Source organism: Denticeps clupeoides, chromosome 5 (genome assembly GCF_900700375.1).
Source record: "Denticeps clupeoides chromosome 5, fDenClu1.1, whole genome shotgun sequence".
NCBI classification, from domain to species: domain Eukaryota; kingdom Metazoa; phylum Chordata; class Actinopteri; order Clupeiformes; family Denticipitidae; genus Denticeps; species Denticeps clupeoides.
In genome coordinates, this window is record NC_041711.1 from 19,579,419 (window position 1) to 19,603,721 (window position 24,303).

Here is a 24,303-nt window from a genome sequence, read left to right on the forward strand (position 1 = left end):
ACATTCAGACTTTTTGTTGCCGAACCCAGACCTGAGCAGCTGAAGCAACCACAGATCATAACACTGTATAGACTGTACACGATGGCTACATGAACCTTCCCTGATTGACCCATCACTCTGAAACCACGTCCTTTCCCCCATTGCTCCAGAGTCCAATTTTTGTACTTTCCAGCAAAGTATTTTTTTGTTTTAACACTAATAAGTGGATTTCTCATGGCCATGCTGCTGTTTAGTCTGAATCCTCTCATGTTCTCATTGCATAGTGTGAGTGAAAATGAGATGGGGAGACAAAGAAGGCAGTTCAAGCAATAAAATATTTTAGATTGCCAGTGAGATGTAAGAACACAAACTGCTGCTTTGCTCTTGCTTTGTTCCAGGAATCATGTACATGGTGTGTAACTCTCTATTTCTATAATAAGGATGCAACAACAAGCTAGAATATTACACTGCTCATTTTGACACAAAACAGCGAAGCATAACATGTTGATTTCACACTCTGGGTTCTACTGGGCCTCACACACAAGCTCTTTGTTACACTAGATATAGGCTCTGTGCAATACCTTGTTATAAATCTTTTTTTGTCGCTGGAATGCATCCTGCTGGAATGTGCACACAAGTCTGAAATAACCAAACATGTATCAATAATTAATTGTAGCAGTTGCTACAGTTTGACTTGTCCTTTATAAGCTGCTCCTCTCCTGTAACTCTCTCTGGGCCCAATTTTAAAAGCAAGGGGGTGATCATAAGTACCAATACTCAGGTCTTCTCACTGCAACTCGATACGATATAATACAACACCACCCACAACAAAGCCACTGTTCATTAAGAAATAATTCATATAGACATTTCCACCACTGGCTTATTCGTGTCTTCCTTTTTTAAAAAAGTAGAACAGGCATAAAGGCTCATTGTGTTAACTGTGCATTCGTTTCTCTGTGAAACTTTGAGCACTTAATGAACAGGCTGCACTGTGCTGGCTGGCATTATAGAGAGGGAAGAGAGGATTAATTAAGAGTTAATGCTGAGCAGGGAGATCGGCACACCCTCACTCAGATCTCACCATCTAGTGGATTGATGATGAGAGCCATGATGCTGCACTGCTATATTCCAGTCAGCCAAATTGGGAATTAATGGGCAGTACCAGACCCTCAGTGAGTGAGTGAGATGTAATGAGAGAAGTTAGAAGCAGTGAATGATGCTTGCATCTGCAACATGGGATAGGACAGCTTGGGATGTCAGTTAAGATATATTGCAACTGACTGCAATGATACCAGTAGAGCAATTCATTTAGAAACCTTGGGCACAGTGCTTGAAGAGTTTTGATCAGTTGTCTCTAGTTTTGTTTAGAATTACTTTAATCTTCTGAACTGTATCATACATCAAACTGAGAGTTACACTAACTGACACCACTTTGCAACTCTCTGATGCCTACAAAACAGTGTATCCCCACAAAGGTCTGCATCAATAACAACCTTAATAAGGATTTAATGAGGCTAACAGTCTTTTGGCCCGATGGATTTCAGTTTAGCTGGATTTAATTATTATTAGTAATATAATCTAATCACATCCACTTATGAATGGAAATTAGTTGTTAATTATGAATGATGGCAATTTTGCCTGCGGCTGGACTCGAACTGTGTCGAGTTCAGAGAAGCAGAGTGAACGTTGAGATATACCACATGATAATGTCACTTTCAGACTTGTCCATGAAAAACAGACATGGCTAATCAACAGGAGTGTAAAGCCCAGACTGTGTGGATATTGCAGGCCTCTAGGTAAAAGATCGGTTGAATGTTGAGGTTGTAAAAAACAGGTCGGACACCAAATAATTCATAGACAAAAATTCTGGTTTCATGGTTCAGTTTTGTATTGCCATTGTTGAGGTACTGATTGCTCTGATTGTGTCCATCGGTAGTGTTGTACACATGTACGCCTATCGTCTCATGTCCTTGTCGGTTTCAACTATGAGAGACAGAATGTAAAAACAATCAAGGAAATCACATTGATTTTTAAACAATTAATTGTTATGATGGTGCGGAAAATAACTATTTCCTCAATAGCAAAATGTCTCCTCAATGCTTTGTATGGTAACCTAGGTTGGCAATAACAGAGGTCAAACTCTGCAATGTTTTGGGGCTGTTGCTGGACAGATTTTCTGTTAGATTGAGGTCTGGAGACTGGCTAGGCCATTCAAGAACATTGTAATGCTTTTTATGTATCCACTCCTTCATTGCTCAGATCCAGCCACGTTTCATCTTCAATGCTCTCACGATACATGTCCCCATTAATTCTTTCCTTAATTCAAATCAGTCGTCCTGTACTTTACATAAAAGCAGCCCCAAATCATCATGTTTCCACCCCCATGCTTCCCATTGGGTATTGTATTCTTGGGATGCAACTTAGCATTCTTCCCCCTCAAAACCTGAGTTCTATTTCTGTCTCATCTGACCACATGACACTCTCCCAATCCTGCTCTGGATCATCCAGATGGTCTCTGGCAAACTTTAGATAGGCCTGGACATGTGCTGTCTTAAGCAGGGGGACCTTTCGAGCTTTTTTTCCATGATGACGTAATCCATGATGACTGGGGACCAGTTCCCCCTTGAGTTTCCTCACCTTTCTCAAGATCATGAACCCACAAGGTAAGATCTTACATGGAGCCCTATGTCAAGGGAGCCCTAGGTCAGTGATAAAATTTTTAAATATTTGCTCTAACAGTTGATCTCTTCTCACCAAGCTGCTTTCCTTTTGTAGATTGTCACATCCCAGTCTTGTGCAGATGTACAATCTTATGGCCTTTGTATAGGTTGGAGTCAGATGTTTTTTATTGATGACAAAAAAAAGGAGCCATTAATACAGGTAACAAGTGAAGGATATAAGAGCCGCTTTGTGAGTGCCAGAATTCTTGATTGTTTGTAGGTGCTTAATACTCATTTTGTGCACCGTATACCAATAAATTCTTTAAAATCATGCAATGTGATTTCCTGGATTTTTTTACATTCTGTCTCTCACAGTTGAAGTATACCTATGATGAAAATTACAGACCTGTTCAGGGTCAGAAAGGGAAAGAGTCACAGAAGCAGGAAATTTGAAGGTAAGGGTTTTTATTACAAATACAAAATAAACAGGCATAAGGGCCAACCCAATGACACAAGGTAAGGATTGTCCACATTAATGTGGCAGCCCTTCCTGTTGCTGCCTGCTCCTGATCACTAACGCTTAATTGGCGTTATCTTGTAGTGATCAGCACCCGTTAAAAGAATGCATGCACCCCCCGATGTTGTAAGTCCTCTTTAATTTTTTTAATGAAAAATGCACAGGTGGCTGACAAAGTGCCCCACTGTAGTTCATGCATGTGTGTCATGCCACTGGGTGTGAAGGAGGCGCAAATGCTCAACATCTAAAAATAAATGTGAATTTAATTAAAAAAAAAACAGAAAAGCAGCACAACAACACCAATGCAGGACAATGGAGTGAGGGAGAAAGCCAACATATAAAGGGTTCTAACTCCTTGGACCCTTGAGTGTGTGTGATGTGAAGCATCTGGCTAGTCCAGGACTGCACTGGCATCACAGACAGCATCCAAAAAAGAACATAAGTTCAGTGATGAAGACGCCTTGGAAGATTTGGGTATCCAATCTGATCTAGGGATCTAAAAGAGATATGAAAACAATAGGGTTGTTCGGTTAAAAACCAAAACACCAAAGTTCACAGATTAAGGGAAAATGCCCAGGTGACATGGACAAGCAGACCTGTGAAGTAATAGGGAATATATTCTTTTGACACAATTTGACACATATTCAAGGATAAAGAAAATTTAACTAAAGCAATTAGCACAATATAAAACTGATGATGATGGTTTGATGAGGGTCACCAGTTTGTCCCTTAACAGAGACCTTGTCCTCCCAATTTTTCTTTTGGCTATGAATGGACTAGACGTGATGGGATTAACTGCCTAACTAAACTGTCCAAATTTTTACATCATCTTAAAAAATACAACCCCCCCAGTTGCTGGATTATTTACACTGTAAACCCCAACCTGACTCTCAAGTCTCTAGGCTATGAATGTGTGTGCCAGTGAGTAAATCTCTCCTTGCCAGTCAAATCTTTGTATATGGGCTTCATTTTGCCTTTAAGAATGAAAAGAGGAAAGATAAGAGATGATGAGTGAGAGGGAGCCAGGGTGTGAGGTAGATGAAAGATGTTTGATTCAGGTCCAGATAAGTCACATAGCCAGATGGATTGGTGGAGGCTACCACAGTATAGGAGGGAAGGCAGATGAATAAATAACAAGGATATATTTACCTTGGAACACCAGAGGACCGAGTGAGACTCAAAGATTCACAGATTTTAAACCTTTTCCAAATGCTTTAGAATTTAATCTTTCTTCCCTCTGTTCCTGGTAGATGAGTGTCTTACCCACTAGGCTACTACCACCCTTTTTGTCTTAAAAGCAGTTGAAGTATACAGTATGGCCACTAAGAACCCTTATTTGGATTTGCCCTAGAAATAATAAAGGCAACTTTTTTGTGTAAATCTTTATTACAATGTTATAAAAAAAAACTCTGGGGGATCCATATGAAAGGAAGGCTTTGGAGTGAAGTTTACTTGTAATGTAAAAGATAAAAGTAAAGATAAGATGCAATCCCAGAAACAAAAAGTATGGGCCAAAGACTCATACTATATGCCCTACGGATGGATGAAGGACTAAGGGCTGCATTCCAGGTCCACTCTCAGCATGGACTGACAAAGCTATTCCTCTCAAGCATTGGCAATCTCTCTTTCCCACCTTCCTGTTCCTACCTTTCCTTTTCTCATTCTAAGGCAAATCCAAGGCCATCCTTTTAGTCACCAAGGGGGAATAACTCTCCGCCCGCCGTCACAAAGATGGAAATAAAAGTTCCATCAGAGTAAATATTACCCTGGAGACCACCAGATATACAACAGGCTGAAAAAAAGGAAAACAGGATATCTATCACGCTGTCCTCAGCAAAGTAAGAAGAGAGTGGGCGTTTTATTAATGCAGTCATAGCAACCAGGTTTCATAGGCATTCATTTTATTGTGACACTGAGTGAGCAGTGATGCCTTCCTGAGTGGATCCAGTCCAAACATCATGAATGAAGATGTTACACTGAATACTGTTGTTAAAAAACACGACCCAGACTGACGCTCTCCTTGAAGGACATCCTTTCTCAACAAGACAGTCAAAAAGCTCAATGACAGTCAGGATTCATGGGATAGCAGAGGAAAGGATTGGATTCAAACCCCACAGATTGTGATAAATGAGATCGCTGCCAAATAATTAGATAATTTCCAGTTTAAATGTATATGAGAAGGTTAAAACCGCTGGAGAATGCGGAAGAGAGAACAAGTGAGAGAAGCTGTGAGAGGATCGCCTCTAGGCGTAATCATATCAAATGATGAAATGCCTCTTAAAAAAATTGAGACGAGCCCAGTTTCATTTGGAAGTAATTAAGTGAATATGAATCTGTGGATTCAAATGCATACAGATTCTCTCATTAATAATCAGCATTTGACGTAAGGGCTTTACCTTCTGAATCAGCAGTGCGTGTGTGTGTGTGCGTGCGACTTTCATTTGAGCAGGGTCTTCAAGCCCAGAGCTATGCAGCAGAAATGAGAAGAAAATAATATAGTATTCCCTCTGCTCACTATGCAGAGGTTTGTTCAGAGGGCCATGTCTCCCTGCTGCTCATGAAACCATTTCAATTATAAATGGGATCTTCAGGCGACATAAGTGATGCCTTGACTTGTTATGAAGCAGAGGTGTGAATTGCACATCCTCGCATGAAGAGATGAGAAAGGGGAAAGTACTGGCTCATTCAGAAAGAACTGGTTTGAAATGGAAGGAAGTCCATTTACTGATAACCTGCAAGAGCAGCTGGCCAGGCATGAGATGGATAAGCAACTGTCATTTCCATCTTTTGTGGATGCTTCAGCTGAGTTTACCGGTAAGATCAGCTGAGTGCCGCTGACATATGGATCTTGGTTAACATAAAAGTGAAGAGATTGTCATGGTGAATGTAAGTGTGAATGAAATGTGTCCTCTGTTTTTAACCCATCAACCTTGGTGAAGCAGTGGGCTGCCATGACAGGCACCTGGAGAGCAGAGTGTGGGCACCTCTGTAGCACCTTGGTGGTTTGGGATTTGAACCGGCAACCCTTCTATTACAAAATTAAATTTCCCACAAAATATACTTCCATCACCTTTCAAACAACTGCAACACTGCAATTGCCATTGGATGCAAAGGGAAGATAAAGTGCACAGTTACAAAACAGATTAATATACCAAAAGTCTTATTTAAAACACCCACTGGAGCAATTCTGATTTTAGCTTCTTGCATGCACCTTGAGAATAAGGCTATTACAAGGATTCATTTTAATTCCCATCTGTTTTTCCTCACATCCACACAGCCTCACCAAAGCCATTCGGGTCTAATGCTCGTTCTTTACATTATCAGAAGCAATTCTCTATTCTCTTTCCATTTATTTTAGTGTACTGCATTTTTTACATTCTAACATTCCATGCAGGGAATATTCAGACTTATACATAAGTATGTACTTTTGATCTGTGAGTTGATTAATACATTTTAATTTAGAAGTATATTTGCATTCATTTATTGGATTTAATTAATACTGAGTCAACCAAGACATTACCATACTTGTTCTTAAAAACACCACTCACTGATGCATTGCTAAATTATGCCAAATGGATTAGTAGGCTACAATCAGAGAGCACATTTTTGTGTGAAATGTGTGAAAATCAACACCTGACTGCTTTGTGAGTAAATCTGAATACCTGACATTTAACATCCACACCATGCATGTTGTTTTAAGATACTAGATTATCTTAAGTATGTATTTGTTTAAACAACTATAAAAATGGTACACAGTTGGTCTCCCATCAGTTGGTCTTCCACCATCCCCCCTGATTTGTTTTTACAACTCGACTTCTGTATATAGGGCAAAAATGACAGAAGTCTATACAACATTTCTTAAAATGTCTGTAAGTGTGAATGGTTCAATGATCAGAAGATTAAGAACGGACAGAATCAGATAGAAGTACAATTTCTTTCTTACAATAATGCAACACACGGAAAAACGAATTATCCCTGGATGTAGGACAAAAATCCTTCAAAGGCTGGAGGCTCCATTCAAGTGTGAGAGCTGTGCCTCAGGATGGATTCGGGCAGCCACAACCCTGGACAAGGAGGTTATGGAAAGTGAGAAGTGTATTTCCTTAGCCCTATATTGTCACCTGCAGGTTGGAACAATCTTTTTGAAATGATAATAATGTGTTTTGTTTCTTGTAATGCCCTCAAAAACAAGCACATATGCCCTTGTTTTGTCTAATTTTTAAAAGAGCTTGAGCTGACATGGTTGTACATCAGCCCTTGAGTTGACATCATCCAGTGACAGCTCACGCTCTAGCAGAAACTTGTGTTCACTTTCAACTAAAACTACATGGAAGTTGTACACGCCCATGAAGAGAAGTAAACACATGTGCAAAACAGCAGTGTTCCATCATCTCTTTATACATTATTGCAGGCCTGTTGTGACAAATTTCACACTTCACTCACTGAGCAGAAGTGTCTCGAAAGGGAGCTAGTTTGACTAGATCTCGATGTCACCCACAGCAACAGGCACTCTCTATTTAAAGTTGAGAAAATGAAAAGTTGCTGCTGTCCCTTAAATCCACAGGTGGTTTTGCAAGGGGATGTAGTCTGGACAAACAAATGAAAGAAATCCAAAGTGGAATGAAATGTCAAAAGACCTTTATTTAATTGGCCTAAGAATTTACAAAACAAAAAAAATGTAACATTTGAACTAACATATGTAGATGAGAATTGGGCTCCTTTATACCTATTCTCCACAAACATTTTTCATATTTTGGGAAAACTAATTTCCCTCCTACTCTTCTGTTTGCCTCCAGTTTCTGTTCTCATAATAAACAAATTTAGTGTCTGCTATAGACAACTCTGGACATCATTCTCTACCTCACTAGATAACAGATGAACACATAAAATATCACCACTTTTATTTATTGACTGGTGAACTAGAGAATTGGACAGTGTCTTAAATGCCTCAAAGGCATACCCATAACACTGACATACTTGGATATCTATAAAACAAACCTTACATTTTTTGCATGTTTGCATTAGGGTGAGTTTTTTTTGTGAGGAGCATTCAGATGATCACACAAGCATACAGGTGCTCCACTCATGGCACATAGCAGAGGTGTTTAAAGAAATGCAACCGAAACACAACCATCTCTCGGCCACCCAAGAAAAGCTATCCAATCAGGTTACTTAAATGCACATTAAAAAACGTTTTATGGATGTCAGGCAAAAAAAAAAAAAAAACGTGACTGTAAACTGATGTACAGTAAAGGCCAAAAGTTTGGACACCTTCTCATTCAATGTGTTTTCTTTATTTTCATTACCATTTACATTGGTAGATTCTCACTGAAGGCATCAAAACTATGAATGAACACATGTGGAGTTATGTACTTAACAATAAAAGGCGAAATAACTGAAATTCTAGTTTCTTCAAAATAGCCACCCTTTACTCTGATTACTGCTTTGCACACTCTTGGCATTCTCTCAATGAGCTTCAAGAGGTCCCAGAGGTGTTTAGCACTTTTTGGCCCCTTTTCCTTCACTCTGCGGTCCAGCTCACCCCAAACCATCTCGATTGGGTTCCGGTCCGGTGACTGTGGAGGCCAGGTCTCCACTTTTTGTTAAGTACATAACTCCACATGTGTTCATTCATAGTTTTGATGCCTTCAGTGAGAATCTACCAATGTAAATGGTCATGAATGAGAAGGTGTGTCCACCTTTGGCCTGTACTGTATGTTGTAAACACATATGTTGCTGCCAAAGATGCCTGGAGTTTTAAATTCTTGGTTCTAAAATCTGTGGTGAAGGTGGCCAGTGAACAGTGAGGGAGGATGGTTCTCCTCTCCCACTGTGTCATTTTTCCATGGCTAAAGCTCTAACCAGCATGCTGGAGCACGCAAGCAATTTTATTTTGCCTCTGCCTCAGCTGTTTTCACGCTGCAGTGGCCCCGAAAGCTCCTTCAAGTAAAACTATCCCCAAATATCAATTACTGGTTATGTGAGCGGGGCAAAGAGAGGTGGTGGGAGCCGCATTAACATCTCCTCCTGTACAGTAATAATCATGCAGATTTATTGAGTTAAATTCATGGGTGTCTGCGTCGCTGAAATGAATTGAGCACCAGTGTTAATGGAAAATGTGATTGCCAGCAAATAGAGAGGCAGACATTTGATCCTCCTGCACGTTCCTCCTCCTGTGTTTTAAGGGGTCTGCACGCAGCTGGAATGGCCTGTCTCACCTCTGGAGAGCTCCTCTCTCTTTCCTTCACTTTGCTGTTATTCTTTTTACAACATGTATGTGAGCAACCATTAGTCACAGTACCATTCTACATCAGACATGAGGCAGCAGACGTCCGTGACCGGGCAGAGCGGCACGTATTCACACTAATTCCCAAACAGGGTGGTAGTAGCCTAGTGGGTAACACACTCGCCTATGAACCAGAAGACCTGGGTTCGAATCCCACTTACTACCATTGTGTCCCTGAGCAAGACACTTAACCTCTCTGGAGGCAATGGGAGGAAAATAGCATACAGTCAGCGTTCGTCTTTGTGCGCACATTCCCCACATCTTCCCTCGCTCCCAGGCAGGTGGAGGAGTCACACAGCATCTCTCTCAGGACAAGCAGTTCTTCACTTTTATTGGCGCCTCTCCCTGCTCCTCATAAGCACAGGGCAGCCAGGCAGAACGCGAAAGCCACTTCAGCTGCGGCCGGGATCAATACACTAACAGATCAGATCTCTGTCGAGTGCCAATGCGTTTGATAGCCCGAGCTGGCTCCTCACACGATGGGCGTTACAGCTTACCTTTCAAGATGTGGCAAGTAATCAAAGGGTCAGAATCACAGACAGTGGGAGAGTTAAGACAGCCTCTGGCCACCTCAGGGGACAAATTAAACAGGAAATTACACCTTGAATGGTTTGCTCTTCTTTTCCAACAGACTCCAACTTAGTGGTGCATTTGTGCGATTGTAATTTAATTGTATTTAATTGTTGTTTTTAAGACTGTCATACCAATATGGCAACAGACAATGGCAATAGCCATTTTACTTCTGCATGAAATAAAACAGCCAAGAAATAAGTACATTCAAATAAACTCTACCAATTCAAAGAAGAGTGGACAAATAACCTGCCAGAATCATGCCAGATGCTTCAGCATATATTTGAGACTGCATGTATAATTCAGGCTTAAAAAAGATTAAGGATTCATATTGCACAATCATTCCAGCAGGGAAAATGCACAATTTGAAGAAATCACTGAACTCCCAAAATGAACATGACATTCATGTCCACAATGAGTCTTTGTATGTAAACATCTGACCACAACTTTTTAGAGCTTTTGAAACAGACACACATAAGATGACAAACCAGCACACAGAAGATGACAAAATTTCTCTTTTTTATACAAAATTGTATGTGTTGTAATTCCATTAATCAAATACTCACTCTTGGGTATGTGAAATGCGTACAGTATTTTATGATACATGAGCAAATGTCAGTTCTGAACCATGAAATTTTTCTCCAAATTATTTATCGTGACACACACACAAACTCTAACCGCTGAGCACCACCGTCATGATATTTGGACGTCAACAGCCCCCTGAATGAGCCTCTAGTACATACACAAATGAATGTGATAAGGAAAAGTGGCACGGCCAGATGATAAGAAATAAAGTAAAGTGTGAGGTGCCGAGTACCAGGACCCAGGGGAATGTTTTATGGTGTCATGTTAGCTTGCTGTTTGAAACATCCAGCTCTTTCCCAGATTGTGATGGATAAAGCACCATCAGTAGTATCCCCCCCCATCCTACCCTTTTTTTACAGCCATGCAGAATAACAAGAGAGTCTGTACTGCGCATTATTAATATGACATCTTAACTGGGTCATGATATAACCACTTTGTTATAAGCTCTCGCTTGGGGCAAAACTGAGGAAGAAAAAACAATAAAAAGACCAAATTGAGACATTGGTGCCATTTGACAGGATTCTGTTGCAATTTTTTTTATTATGGAGAGGCAGACAGTCTGGCTGCTTTTTGTTTGTGCTGCCAGAGATGGCATAGGCAGCGCTGTTTGTGCGTCTGCGGTACGTTTGGGAGTTTCACTCATTTTTTCTCCCCGCTCCCTCTCTCCTCTCTCAGACGGCTTTGATCAGGCCTGCCTTTGAAGCAACTCTCAAAAAATGAGAAAGAGGAGGAAGCAGAAGTCACAGCAAGTTCATGCCTCAACTTAGCGCGACGACACAACTGTGTGCAAACTGCAATATCTGCATAGACAGAATACATTTGCATAATCTAGGAGGGAGAAAAACACAAGAGACTGCTCTGGGCAGGATTTAAAGATTATGCAATGGTTTCCCTATTTGTGGCCTGGGAAACCAAATGTTTCCTGGTGTCAATGGGCCTGTTTGCTGCATATTGGACACAAAAGTCTTCATTGACTGAAGTTTGTATTTGGTCATTTGTGTCATTTTTCAAGTCGCACATATTAAATGCAAAATGTAAATGCTAATGCATATGTATGTAGAAAACTAAATTTGCATTTGAATCAGCCCTTAAACTTCTTCACTGCCCATCTCAATCTTCATGTACGGAATTGCCCCCGGCTAGGAGGACTTTTGCACCCATGTCATAGGTCAGACCCCAGACATGAAATAAACCAAATACATTAATGTGTTAATTTAGATTATTTATTTTAATACCTTTAATATATTTATATCATAGCAAATGTTAATTTTGACATCCCTAATACATATATTTATGAAAAGTCAAAAGAACAACACTGAGACAACAGACATCCAGTTGATGCTCGCTCATTAGTCATATGCATCGATCGTCTTCTGCTGGATGTTTGCTACACATTCATCTGATCTGCCATAGCAAGATTGATTGGCATACAAACCAAAAACAACTTGTTCATCCATTCAAAGTTTACTTTTTTTCTTTTGCCCTACAATTTTCTAGCCAGTTATTGCAAACCTTTCTACAGAAATAAAAGTATATTAGATCTTTTCAGCGGAGAACCATCAAGCATTACCTGGAGAATAACATAATTCATTCCGTTATCAGTGGGTCCTGAGTGCAAATCATGCTTGCATTATGTCATCCTTCAGACACACCACTTATGCATCATCTGGATTCTTATTAATGCCCTGATGGGAGTCAATGATGATTTTAATATCGAGAAATTCTCTGGCCCTGCTCTGCTCTCTAGGGCTCTGACAGCCTGGGCAAATAGATTTCTGCTCTGCCTTTGCTAAAGGAAACAGGTGTCCCATAAAAAGGAGATTATTTTATTAAAGATGGCTTTGTGGCTCTCAGGTGAGCGGGTCGGAGAGATCTCTGCCCGGTCGCAATTTCCATCAGAGCCCAAACTGAAGGTAGTTACAGAGACACAACTCCTATAGGTCAGAGGTGATTGTCCCAGTGAAAAATGATTTTTGGAGCATGTATGTGTGAGTGATGGAGAGGAAAACAGAGTTAAAAGAAAGGATCAGCGGCAACATATTGTAATGAGAACTACCATTCTGAACGGATTTTGTTCTCAAATAGTGTTTGTTTCTTTGAAATGCGTTTCTTTGCTGAGCTAAATCTAACTGTAATGGTACATTTAGGCAAAGCCACAAACTTCAGATATCAGTATCATGAAAACTTAATTCACTTCATGCATATTGTATTAAAATACACAAATTTTACTTTACATCAGTTACTTTACTTGGCAGATGCTTTTATCCAAAGCGACTTACAAACCAAACAAAAATCGAATTACATTGAAAACTTTGCATAATTTCATCAGGCAGAAAACAGTGTTGATGGCAAATGATTTGGCCAAACAGAAACATGGTCTTCATCTTGTTTTCCTATACGGTCCGGGTGACAAGGGCCACAACATTAAATATATGGAATAGCACACCCCAAAACCACCAGCTGCCTCCACCATTTACTACTTTTACACTTTCTTATTTTTACGATGTTTGTAAAAATAGGTTCTAGCCTTTGTACAGAACTAAGAGGGCTACTTTGATGGTCTTGTGCACTTTAGATTGGTGGTGGATTGCTTCTGGTGGTGAATTGTTCATTTTCTTGCCATATGCTCACTCATACATGAACAGATCAATTTCCTTGGCTGAAACACTGCAGGTGTAACGCTGCCATGATGATAGCATTTGCCACACATCTTGCACTCGTGGCTTTCATTTACAGTCCCCCTGGATACTCTCAATGGTAGTAAGTGGGGTTTGGTGGTCTTCTCTCTCATAGGCGTGTGTGTTACCAACTAGACTACTCAGAGGTGAGATGATTAGCCCGTCTGGACCCAAAATAATTAAGGACATGCAATCCATTTTCAGAATGCCTAAAAAGATGCCCCATCTTTAACAGTAGTATGAGTACCTATAGTGCCTCTTGTGGTGGTTCCGAATTTGTTGTACATATTTGACATAGTCAGTGCTGTTGTTTCATCACATTATTCTGATAATTTCTTTCTTGTTTTTGAAATTCTTAAAACTTAAAAATTCTTATATCTGGATTGTATTGGCACTCCTGAATATTTATTATAAGGCCTTATCATTTAGGAACAGTAAAATATTGCAGTGACTTTTCATGTATCTAAACAGCTCACCTCCTAAACACTGAATATTTCAAATAAACATAACCAAGCCTGTTAGAAACTCGACCTGGAACGGAGAACAGCTTTAGTTCCTGTTCCTGATCCAGCATCGTCTTTAATCATCCTCAGTGACCCTCGCTCCCTGGCTGCATAGCTTTAAACTCTGACAGTGGGCTGATGAATGGGCAAACCATAGAGAGCCTATGGGCAGCCATTTATCAGTCCTCCAGTCCTGCAACCCATGATTAATATTAAAACACATTAAGGGACACAGGGGGTTAAGCAGCTGACTTTAGTTTAGGTCTGGATAATACAACAGTGGTCATGAGTTCAAGCTGCCTCTAGTACCTCTAGTACTTTGGCAAGGAGGAAACAAACTTGTCTTTAGTAGCTTTTGTCAGTGAAATTTGCTGAGGTTGCAGGACACAACATTGTAGTCTGTTGATAATCGCAAGTTAAAAGAATCAGAATAGACATACGGTCATCTTCAGCAAAGCAGCAAACTAACAATGCCAAGATGTGACAGTGGGAAATGTTGGGTACATTTTTGAGAGCTACAGTACACTGCAGCCAAAGCACTTGAAGCTTGTAAGGTTAGTGGATAATGACACATTTCATATCCTTTCTCTCTCTCTGTCCAGCCTTTTCTCCCTCTGTCTACATTGTTCTCCCTCTCACGCAGATACATGCTAATGGGTGTGCATTTCATTCCACATGCATCACTCCATTTTACAGAAAACAATAAGAGGATGCTGCCGCTTGGGTAATTATTTTTAACATACCTGTTTCCAGGGTATTTCCAGACAGTATTTCATTTTAGGCAAAGTCCCCTCTTCAATTTTTCATCAGTGGCCCTCTGCAGATACTAAATCCTTATTGACTGCAATTCAACTTGAGATACAGCAGAATATGTACAGCCAAACCCTTACCGATTGACCCTTACCGATTCAATACATATGAGTGATTATAATTTGGACAGTATGCCCAACAACTAATTTACATTTTTACCCATGTATTTTCACAAAAAACTGAGCACTGAATCTTGAATATGGTGACTAAGGTAATCCACTCATAAAAGACTATTTATAGGGCTTAACAAATTGCATTTTCTAAAATGTGATCCACGGCATGCATCAGTATTGGAATTTTATTCCAATGTGGTTAACAATATTTGAAATATGGCACTTTATGAATAATGAAGTTACATCATTTAGCAGCAACAGCGCTGTTCAAGGCTTCACACCACAAATCTGAAAATATTAAGAAACTAGAAATAGAGAATATTTAGGCACTGAACCTTATTCAACTACAGCCCGAGTCACTGCCAAAAAAGAAAGTAACAGAAAGTGCAGGGATGAACTAGTAATTTTTTAAATAAAATATATTTTTTTACATTTTTATTTTCTTCACACAGAGGCTGTCTGCCAGATCTGGGTTGATAATGACGGCTTTTGTAGGCTTTCTTCTGGCATTTCCAAAAGCTAGCACCCCTTTAGCCACATTTCAAAAGGACATCTGCATGCAAGCAATAATGTGCGGCGAGAGATGAGCAGCAAAAAAAAAAAAAAAGGAAAAAATTGGGGAAAATCGAAAGAACCTCAGCAGCTTTTAGGAGGAAAAACCTAAACAGCGCTTCCCTCCTCTTTACTCCGATAGCCATTCTCTTATAATCACCGCAAGTTAGCTGCTGCACTGCTGGCAAACAGTCTGGGTGCAGCACAAGATCTACACAACCCAAAAACCAATTCATACCCTGCAGCAGGGCCGAAGGTTATTTGCTAAGGCCCAATTTTCCCCCTCCTGTTAACACATGACGACAGCTTCATTTAGCCAACATTTCAATTAGATGGGCCCAAGCAGCTATCTGAAGGATGAAGAGGAACAATCGTAACCAGATTAGCTAATGAATGGCTGCAATTAGGAAGTTAGGGCTGCATGAAATCCGTGGAAATGGGGACAGATACAGTACTAAGCTTTTTAAACGGGGACATTTCTGAACACTCACGCTTACGTGACACACACCAGTGTGCTTTACTCATGAATAAAGAAGACCACTGCAAAGACATAGGTGGAATGGGCAGTGAAATTTGTTTCTCCATTTGACAGAGTTACGGCACAACATGTCAGAAAATCAAATACAAACCAGAGAGGATGAAGTGATTACAGGAAAAAAAACTGCATTCTTAGCAAGGATGAAAGGGAGAAGCAGATATGCTGGCATTTTGTTTTCTGAACATCTTGGTGAGGTTGGGCAAATCTGGAATAATGCAATACAGAAAAAAAAATAATATTTGCATTGTCTGACAATTTCAGACAGAGCTGACATGAGATTATAGTACGAATGGAACAAGCTGCCTATGGAACAAGGAAAACAGAGGGGTTTATGAGTCTAGACATATAGACGGATTAATCAGCAGGATGCTTCATAGGAAGCTGCTCATTTTGATTAATTTGTAAATTTTTTTAATCATCTGACACAAAACACACGTTATTATGCGGCATAGGAAGTTAACTAGCAGAAGCAGATTTTTTTTCTTTACTGACCTAAGAAGGCCTTCATTAAAAAACTAATGCATAATCAGACTTCCATTTTCTGACTTCCAAAAGGAAAACAACGATACTCTATCCCTGTGTGTGGGTGACTCCCACTCCTCTCGTCAAAGGTGCTGCGGGGGGCTTGTTGACAGCGACACAAACAGAACCTGATGGGACATTTGAATGTGTCTGTCAGCAGGAGGGCAGCCCAGAGCCCAAAGTGTGGGATTGTGGGAAGTGGTTGAGAGTGTCTCTCTCTCGCACTCTCCACCCATTGCAGCATGCTGTGTGATGCTCTCTCAGACTGAACTGTGGAGCTGCTTAAGGATTCACTTTGCAACCACATCAGAAGCAGCGGGACAGGGCTAGTGCTGGGCTTGACGTGGGGCTCCTGACAGGTCTGTGTGACTGCAGCCCTAAATATGAGGTGTATCCTCCCTTGCTGATAATGCCTCATGGGAAATAGGGTGGGCGAGTAGACACTGGATATAGGGAGAATTGTTTTTGTATCTGTGGGGAGTCAGGCTTCTATGAGTCCCTCAGAACTCTACACTGCATTTATATGTAAGTGGCTAGAGGTGAATAGGTAAACAGACAGACAGAAAGTCTTCGAGTCCAGAGTCATGGGGACATTGGAGACCATCTCAGTATTATTTAGGAATAATGTCTGGACCAGGCACGACTTCAGTTGTCCTCCATGCAACGTTCACAGAGAAAGCACCCATTGCCACTTTGTACGTTTTAATATTTGCTTGCAAAGCAGTTCCATGTGCCAAACAGGAAGTTTCCATTCTTTTCTTCACCTCACAGTCGAGCTGAGCTGATTATATACAGTACAGACCAAATGTTTGGACAAACCTTCTCAATCAATGTGTTTTCTTTATTTTCATGACCATTTACATTGGTGCTACATTTGACACCATACATGGGGAGTGCTGAAATCAAGTACCAGTCATCTGCATCTTGGAGAGAACTGACTAATCACACAGTATTTATTGTTTGCCAGAAATAATTGCTGAAACCAATAAAATAGTATAAAATGGGAGGAGCAACTAGGCACCAATGACAGGTCTCACACACTCTATTTTCCATTTTTAGAGGATTTAATCCCACTCCTGCCAACATGACACATACCAAGGTAAAGCACACAAGGGCATCTTATCCCTTTCTCCTCAATTTTTCCTCAATCCTTAAAACTTGTCCACATGGCATATCAGAAGACATGCTGTAAACAACTCATCAATCAAGCCCAGCATGCAGATTGTTAGAGCTTTAATTCAAGCATTTCGAGAAGCAAACTAGTGACTGTGACATAAGCAAACTCTCCCAACGCGCTACATGTAACATAATGGCTGGAAAACGTGGTCTTTGGTGTTTACATGCAGGGAAAAGGTGGCCCTGGAGGATTGGTATTAAAAACTTGTTCCAGCAAACCGCGACACACAGATCTTTTGATCTTCTGTTGGTGTACCTGAAAAAAACCCAACAAATTTCCCCTCCAGGGTCCTTTTCTCAGCAATCCACAGCAAACGCAAAGGAGAGATTAAGGCAGGGAACAGAAGGGCATGATGGGACTGCACTCACCCAGGCAGAGGCCATCTGTTTCCTCGTAGCCAACGCTGCAGACGCACCGTCCCAGTGGAACCAGCCAATCACCGTCTGCCCCACAGTAGAGCTTGGGCGTGTCCCTTTCCTCTGCATGCTCGACACATGCCCCCCGCACCTCCACCAACGACGATGAATCCACGCGCGGCACAGTATCTGGAAAGGCTGCCAGGTTTCGGAGAGTAGACGGGCATTTTTTGTAGTAGACACGCACCGACACTAGAGCAATGCAGGCACCAACATCCTGGAAGGCCAGGTAGAAGCCCTTGCGTGCGATTGGCCCAACCTCCCGCACCTCTGTGTTAAGCCTCAGGACACGATCTCCCAGGTCTGTTTGTGTAAAGCTTTCGTCAGCAGCGATGGTGTCGATTTTAGCGTAGTCGGCGGCATGGAAGCGAGCTGTTGGGCTTTGTGGTTCATCTGTCTCCAGGTACAGGAGGTTGAAGGTCTCTTTGCAGGTGCCCAGCACCCAGGGGATGCTGTTACAGTCACGCAGAGTGAAGCGCAGCTCCACGTAGATCTTCTGAGCAGCCTGGCGGGGCATCCAGTTGGAGCGCAGCCAGTTGTTCTGGTTGGGCTCCATCACATGACACACCTGGAAGGTATGGATGGGTCTGTTCTGCTCATCCATCTCAGTGATGGCATCCCACTAACAAATAGAGAAGAAGAAATTGTAACCATCTCCTGAGATTCTGGGACAACCACATAAAACACAACTCAAAAGTTAAAGTGATTGTTTTGTCATTATAATATACAGCAGAGCACAGCACATGGTGCACACAATGAAAAATGTCCTCTGCATTTCACTCTCCACACTCAAAAACAAAATTACCATTTTGTGTTTATAAAGGGAACCTAGAACATTCAAACCTTCTGAAACCACCAATACAGAAATCCATTATATTAGCCAACCTGTAGTGCACACAAATTGTTATACTAGTAAAACAATTGGGTTATGGTCAGTTCGAAGCGTTCTCTGCATCTCCATGTGGATGCAAGCTCTTTAGCAACCTGTTTTAGAGAAAAGCGTTTTCGTGTGCATGGGGTCTTATTAATGAGCTAGACTCAGGATTAAAAAATTCTGGATTTTTTACATAGACCTGGGGGCAAACAATTCCACAAAACAGTTCTGTTCTGAGATGGCAATTTGTGCACCCAACATGGTAAGTACTCCCTTTGGCAAGCATCACAGTTTGTAAATGGTTTTTGTGACCATATAAGAGACTTTCAGTTCTGAAAGAGTCTTTCAGACAATTTCTTGTGTGTAAAAAGCTTTTATTTTACTTCTCTTTTGAAGTCTATCCAGAGATTGTTGTTTTTACAATCTCTTTTTTGTTTTGCTGGTATATAATCAAATCAATTCTTACCTCTACCAATAAAATTATCCATCTACACTTTCCCTCCTGTATATTTGCACAGAGTAAGTTAAATTGCACAACATTGTGAAGAAAGATCTATTTTTCATAAATGAACATTGTAATAGCCAATATCCAAAAAAGACAGAAAAAGAACAAGAGCAGCTTATGGTGTTCAATATTAATACAGGACAAAGTCTGTGTCCTCATAGTGTGTTTTTGTAGGGTTTTGTAGGGTTTTGATCACCCAAAAAAGCTTTGAAAGTTCAAGAGCCAACACTCATGTGAATGGGTGCCACCTGGGTGAGCCCAGTGGCACCTAGGCATGACACTATTTGCACACACCAGGCTCATATGGTGCCGTAACATGAAGGAGAGATTACATGTCTATTAAAGTATAATGTACAAAAAAAAATGTAAAGGTACAGTATAAACATAAAATAAAACAACTAATAATACAATTTTGTTATCTTGTAAACCAAACTGGAGAGAGGGTACGCCAGCATTTGCTCAAGGGGACTTAGCCACTCCCTGCAAAAATGCACCCCTTAACCAGAAAACTGGAAGGACTCTTTCACATGAAGTGAGAAACAGGAAATTGAATACTGGAACCTTAGTAAACTAAGTTTCGGGCTGCCTAAACTATAATTACTAATATGTAAAACAAAAAACAATACATACAAATTGAACAAAAAGCATAAAAGAAATGTGACATGTTTCACTTTATGCCTTTTTGTGATCAATCCTGATCTGCTCACAGAACTATTCAAAGTAGCTGACATTTAGGTGCAAATATTTACATGTCGCTATGGCAATCATAATTTATTCCATGCCAAAAATAAACAAACTTTCCATTTAATGAAAAATCATGCAGTTGAAATAAAATAAATATTTAGAGGATAAATTATGTCCTGACATTGAGATGTTGCTTATTTTTTGGTGTATTTTGCTTGAATTATCTTATTTCAGTTGAACACTGGTTTGGCAAATCGTGCATCTGATTTGAAACCTCTTTCGGCGGAAAAACACAGGAATCTTTCCTTTCATCCTTGGGCCCAGAGATGCTAAGATGCTATTACCAACATTTTCTGAACTCTTACATCACCTCGCACATCACCTCTGTGCTCTAATCCGCTTCACTTATGTTGGGTAAATGTAGAACAGCGCTCACAAGGGGGAAACAATCATTCCTTATCCTTTAAGCTGACATGTTTCACACTGCAAGCACATTTTGCTTTGGATCTCTTTTTTTGCAGCCTAATAGGTTTAAAAAGCCACCACCAACAGTCACTTGCTGGGGAGCACAATAGAGGAAGATTTTTTTCTTTCTTTGACTATTAATTACCATGGCTATTTCTTTATTAGTATGAGAGCCTCCCTCACTTCCTTTATTGCATTGATAAGCCTGCAAATTTAATAAACTCTCGCATAATAACTCATTTTAGGCCTGAGTATAGAACGGAGAAAGGTCTGGTCATTATTTGCATTACTGGAGCATAACAACAGTTATATTTGAATGGAGGCTATAATCTTTTGCCCCGCCCAACAGGGACCACACTGGCTTTTAACAACTTCCGGTTTTGAAGAAGTGATTTCTGGCATAATTGATTGACTTGTTCTTTGGAAGGTTATCCCGTTAAATCCTCCACCACACTACAATGGATTTTAAGATTTAGAGAGTGTCTATATTCATTGGTTAAAAGATGCCATCACATGGCCCCTGGAGATTGCATGTGTTCTCCACATGTGATTGAGAAATAAAATGCAGGATTTTCCACTCATGGCAACTCTTCAGCTCGTATCTTCTCAGGCTACTCACACTGCAGCACAATCATCTGATGTCTCAGATGTAGAGGTTCTACCCCTCAGAAACAATGATAAATCAATATATTTCTCTCTCCTATACCATCCTGTTAAACTGTCCAGTTAAACTTAATCCTCATCTTTGTCGCAATCAATCACCATGTCTGCAGTCTACCTGTCTTTGATCCTGGCAGTTTAAAGCTCCACTGAGGAAAAGGGATATCGTTCTATAATCTTGTGTTATCCTCCTATCTGATCACATGATCACTCTTGGTGACATTTGCCCCAAGCAGCAAAAAAAAAAAAAAGGCTGAGAATCTGTGACAAGAAGCAGTGTTTTTTTTTTTTCCTCTCATCAGATACAGGGTCCATCCGATCTATCACACACTGCTCCGTATCTCAGCTAGAAGGATTAGCTTTCCGGGAACAACTTAAACAGAGACACACACTGACAAAAGTGCCTGAGATGGATGAGCATCAAATCGCACACAGCACATCGCCCTGAGCCGTCAGGGGTCCATGGGCTGCGGTGTGGCTAATACCAGGGTGGGGGGAGGGGTGTGAAGGGGTAATACAAATTGAGAAAACCCGCATGAGTGTCAGCTCCTCTCCACATATGGATGGAAGCATAAAGAGAGAGGGGCATCACTCTACACAGTGCATTAGGATGCAAAAGACCTCAGCTAAAAGGGTGTGGGGACATAATAAAGGGTGGTAGTAGCCTAACACACTCGCCTATAAATCAGAAGACCCAGGATCAAATCCCACTTACTACCATTGTGTCCCTGAGCAAGACACTTAAACCTAAGTTGCTCCAAGTTGTTCAATCTGCCTAATAAATATCAGATATATATTTTTGATGCTGCTTATGACCATGTCAATGGGTAGGAGAACTTTGCTTCTCTCTTTTTCGAAGTGTGCACATTAAATTTAACAATGCAGTTCAAAGGAAACTAGTGTTAATTACAAATGCATCACGGGATGATGGATATGTAATTAGGGTTGAGTGTGTGGAGTTAATTAACAATTAATTATTTAACACACATTAACCTTGGTTTATATATGTGCTATAAAAGTACTTGGATGTCACATGACAAAGCACATAACTCATGTTCACAAACACTTGAATATAGTGCCTGAAGTGACAGAACAAAGATAGTGAAGGTGGTGCAGAGTGTGAACGGGGGAGTATGTTTGCAGCTTCTGCGCTAAACCCTTTATAATTCAAAGCAGATTGAGCGGTACAAAAGGAGCAATTAGCGTCTTACGATAGCTGTTAAATTCAACACACAGAGTCAACAACTGTACCACAAGCCTTTTATAACAGCCAGAAACAAATGCACAGACGTTTTCCTTTCATAATGCTCGATTTCTCTCAGGTCGTACCATCCGCATGGCAGACATTTTTGGAAGCAAAGACTTTAATGCATCACACACACCATATTTAGTGTCCCAAATCTCAGAGGGAAAAATATTACAAGATTAGTTCCCAAAATGTGGCTTTGCAACACAATTTGTAAGCCCAGACAAGATGCAACAAGGACTTTGAATCACAGTTTGATCATAAAGTTCCAATTATAAAGGGGCATGAAAAATATGCCATTTGCTTCTGCGCTGTGGTGAGCATTCATCTCAATTCCCTGCGGATATCTTTTCAAACATCTTCCTTTCTGTCTTATTACAATTTCATTATCATAGCCAATTTCACATTCCAGATGGAGATAGTATCTACAATCCACTAAGTCTTGATTTAGCTCAGTCAAATAAAGTACAGCAAAGTCAAACACCACCTTTTACAAAAAAAATTATGTAAATGGAGACAGTAAGCAAAAGTGTTTTGCAAAGTCAAGGGAAAGTCCTTAATTTCTTAAGAATGACTGTGGCCCTCACATGGACATCTGAAAAATGCATTATTTTGGCCTTTGTGGTGTCTGGTGAGCACGGATTGAACCTTTTTTCTGCTCATTGGAGCAAATGAAAGCATCCACAGGGGCATCTAGTACCAGCATTCAGAACAAACATGTAGAAAACGTTGCTATTGCATTTTCACAGCATTTTGACTTTGTTTGGTTAACAATCTGGAGGATTGCATATGTCCCATGATACCATATGTGAACTAAATGGCTTGGGTCAGGTCGGTTGAGGTCAGGTCAGGTCGGGTCAGGTGGGGTTTGGTTGGGTCAAACTTGCGTGGAAAATGAGCAGTCAGCAAACATGAACTTTTAGTCAATATGAGTGGCTGCTTGTAAATATGTTTCAATGATTGATAAAAGGTTTTTGCATGTTGTTTCATTGAATAAAGCTTTTCTTAAAGATTTGTTCATTTGATTTGCAATTCTCAGCCACTGTTGTCAGGTGGTGCATTTTAATTGTTACGAGAGTGATACGAAAATGGATGCTGAGGAGGTGAAACGGAAGTTAGGCTTGTACTTTAAACCTGGTCATTTCCCTGCACGTGTCCTTTGCCTCTTAGTCTAGTGCTTGTTGTGCACACAAAGAAAGCTGAGCTTTTAAAAATCTGTACTTGTCAAGTTGGTGTCAGGTTGTGCCTAACTTTTCAGGGGCAAATTACAGCTCTAAATACACTACAAGTTTAGCATTAATGCCTTCTGTATGCCATCTGTGAAATCCCAATCTATCCATCAGACAAAACTGGAGTATGGAGTTAATGGGTTAATAAAAAAGTATAAAGGCTAAAGTTCATTAATCACTGTCAGAAGAATGGTATCTCCTGTGCGCTACTTGATAAAAATGACAAAAATACACATCCAAGATAACATTCACAAAGATCTGAGGCAGCTCAAGCACAGATAAGGTGGTGTGTTTCAATGTTTCCCCTTGAGATTTCTTCTTCTTTAAAAGTAGGTCACTGTCTCAAGAAGCACAAGGGAAGGGGTGATTATTTTAGGAGAAATATTAAAAACCAGCCCCACACCATTTAACAAACTAAGTTAAAGAGGAGTTGCTGGGTAAAAGCTAATGTGTCTGGAAATGGCGGAGATAAATTAATAAATATATAACTGCGATGGGGGCTGATTGTCCATGCAAATGAGCCTGCGCACCTCTTTGTCATCTTGGCATAGTCACTGAATGGATGGTGATGCATCACACGCCGGAAATGTTTCTATGTTCAGCTCAGAGAGAGCAAGAGTTCAAATGAGAAGTTTGCTCACAGCTAGCAAGCACCTGAAATAGGCCGCTGCATTATAATATGGTATGTGCAAGATAGGGTGCCCTCAACCACGGCTACAAACTGCAGAGACCTG

At 40.5% G+C, this 24,303-nt stretch overlaps 1 protein-coding gene across 2 annotated transcripts in view; it reads right to left on the reverse strand.

Moving 5' to 3' along the window:
- The window catches only part of epha6 (eph receptor A6), a 60,157-nt gene that overhangs the window by 24,054 nt on the left and 11,800 nt on the right, over positions 1-24,303 (reverse strand). For both annotated transcript variants that reach the window (XR_003749714.1, XM_028979083.1), the window contains exon 3: positions 17,859-18,528. Coding sequence is in view for 1 of the 2 variants with exons in the window: in XM_028979083.1 (XP_028834916.1) it covers positions 17,859-18,528 (670 nt within the window). In the remaining variant the exon portion in view is untranslated. The remainder of the gene's footprint in view (positions 1-17,858; positions 18,529-24,303) is intronic.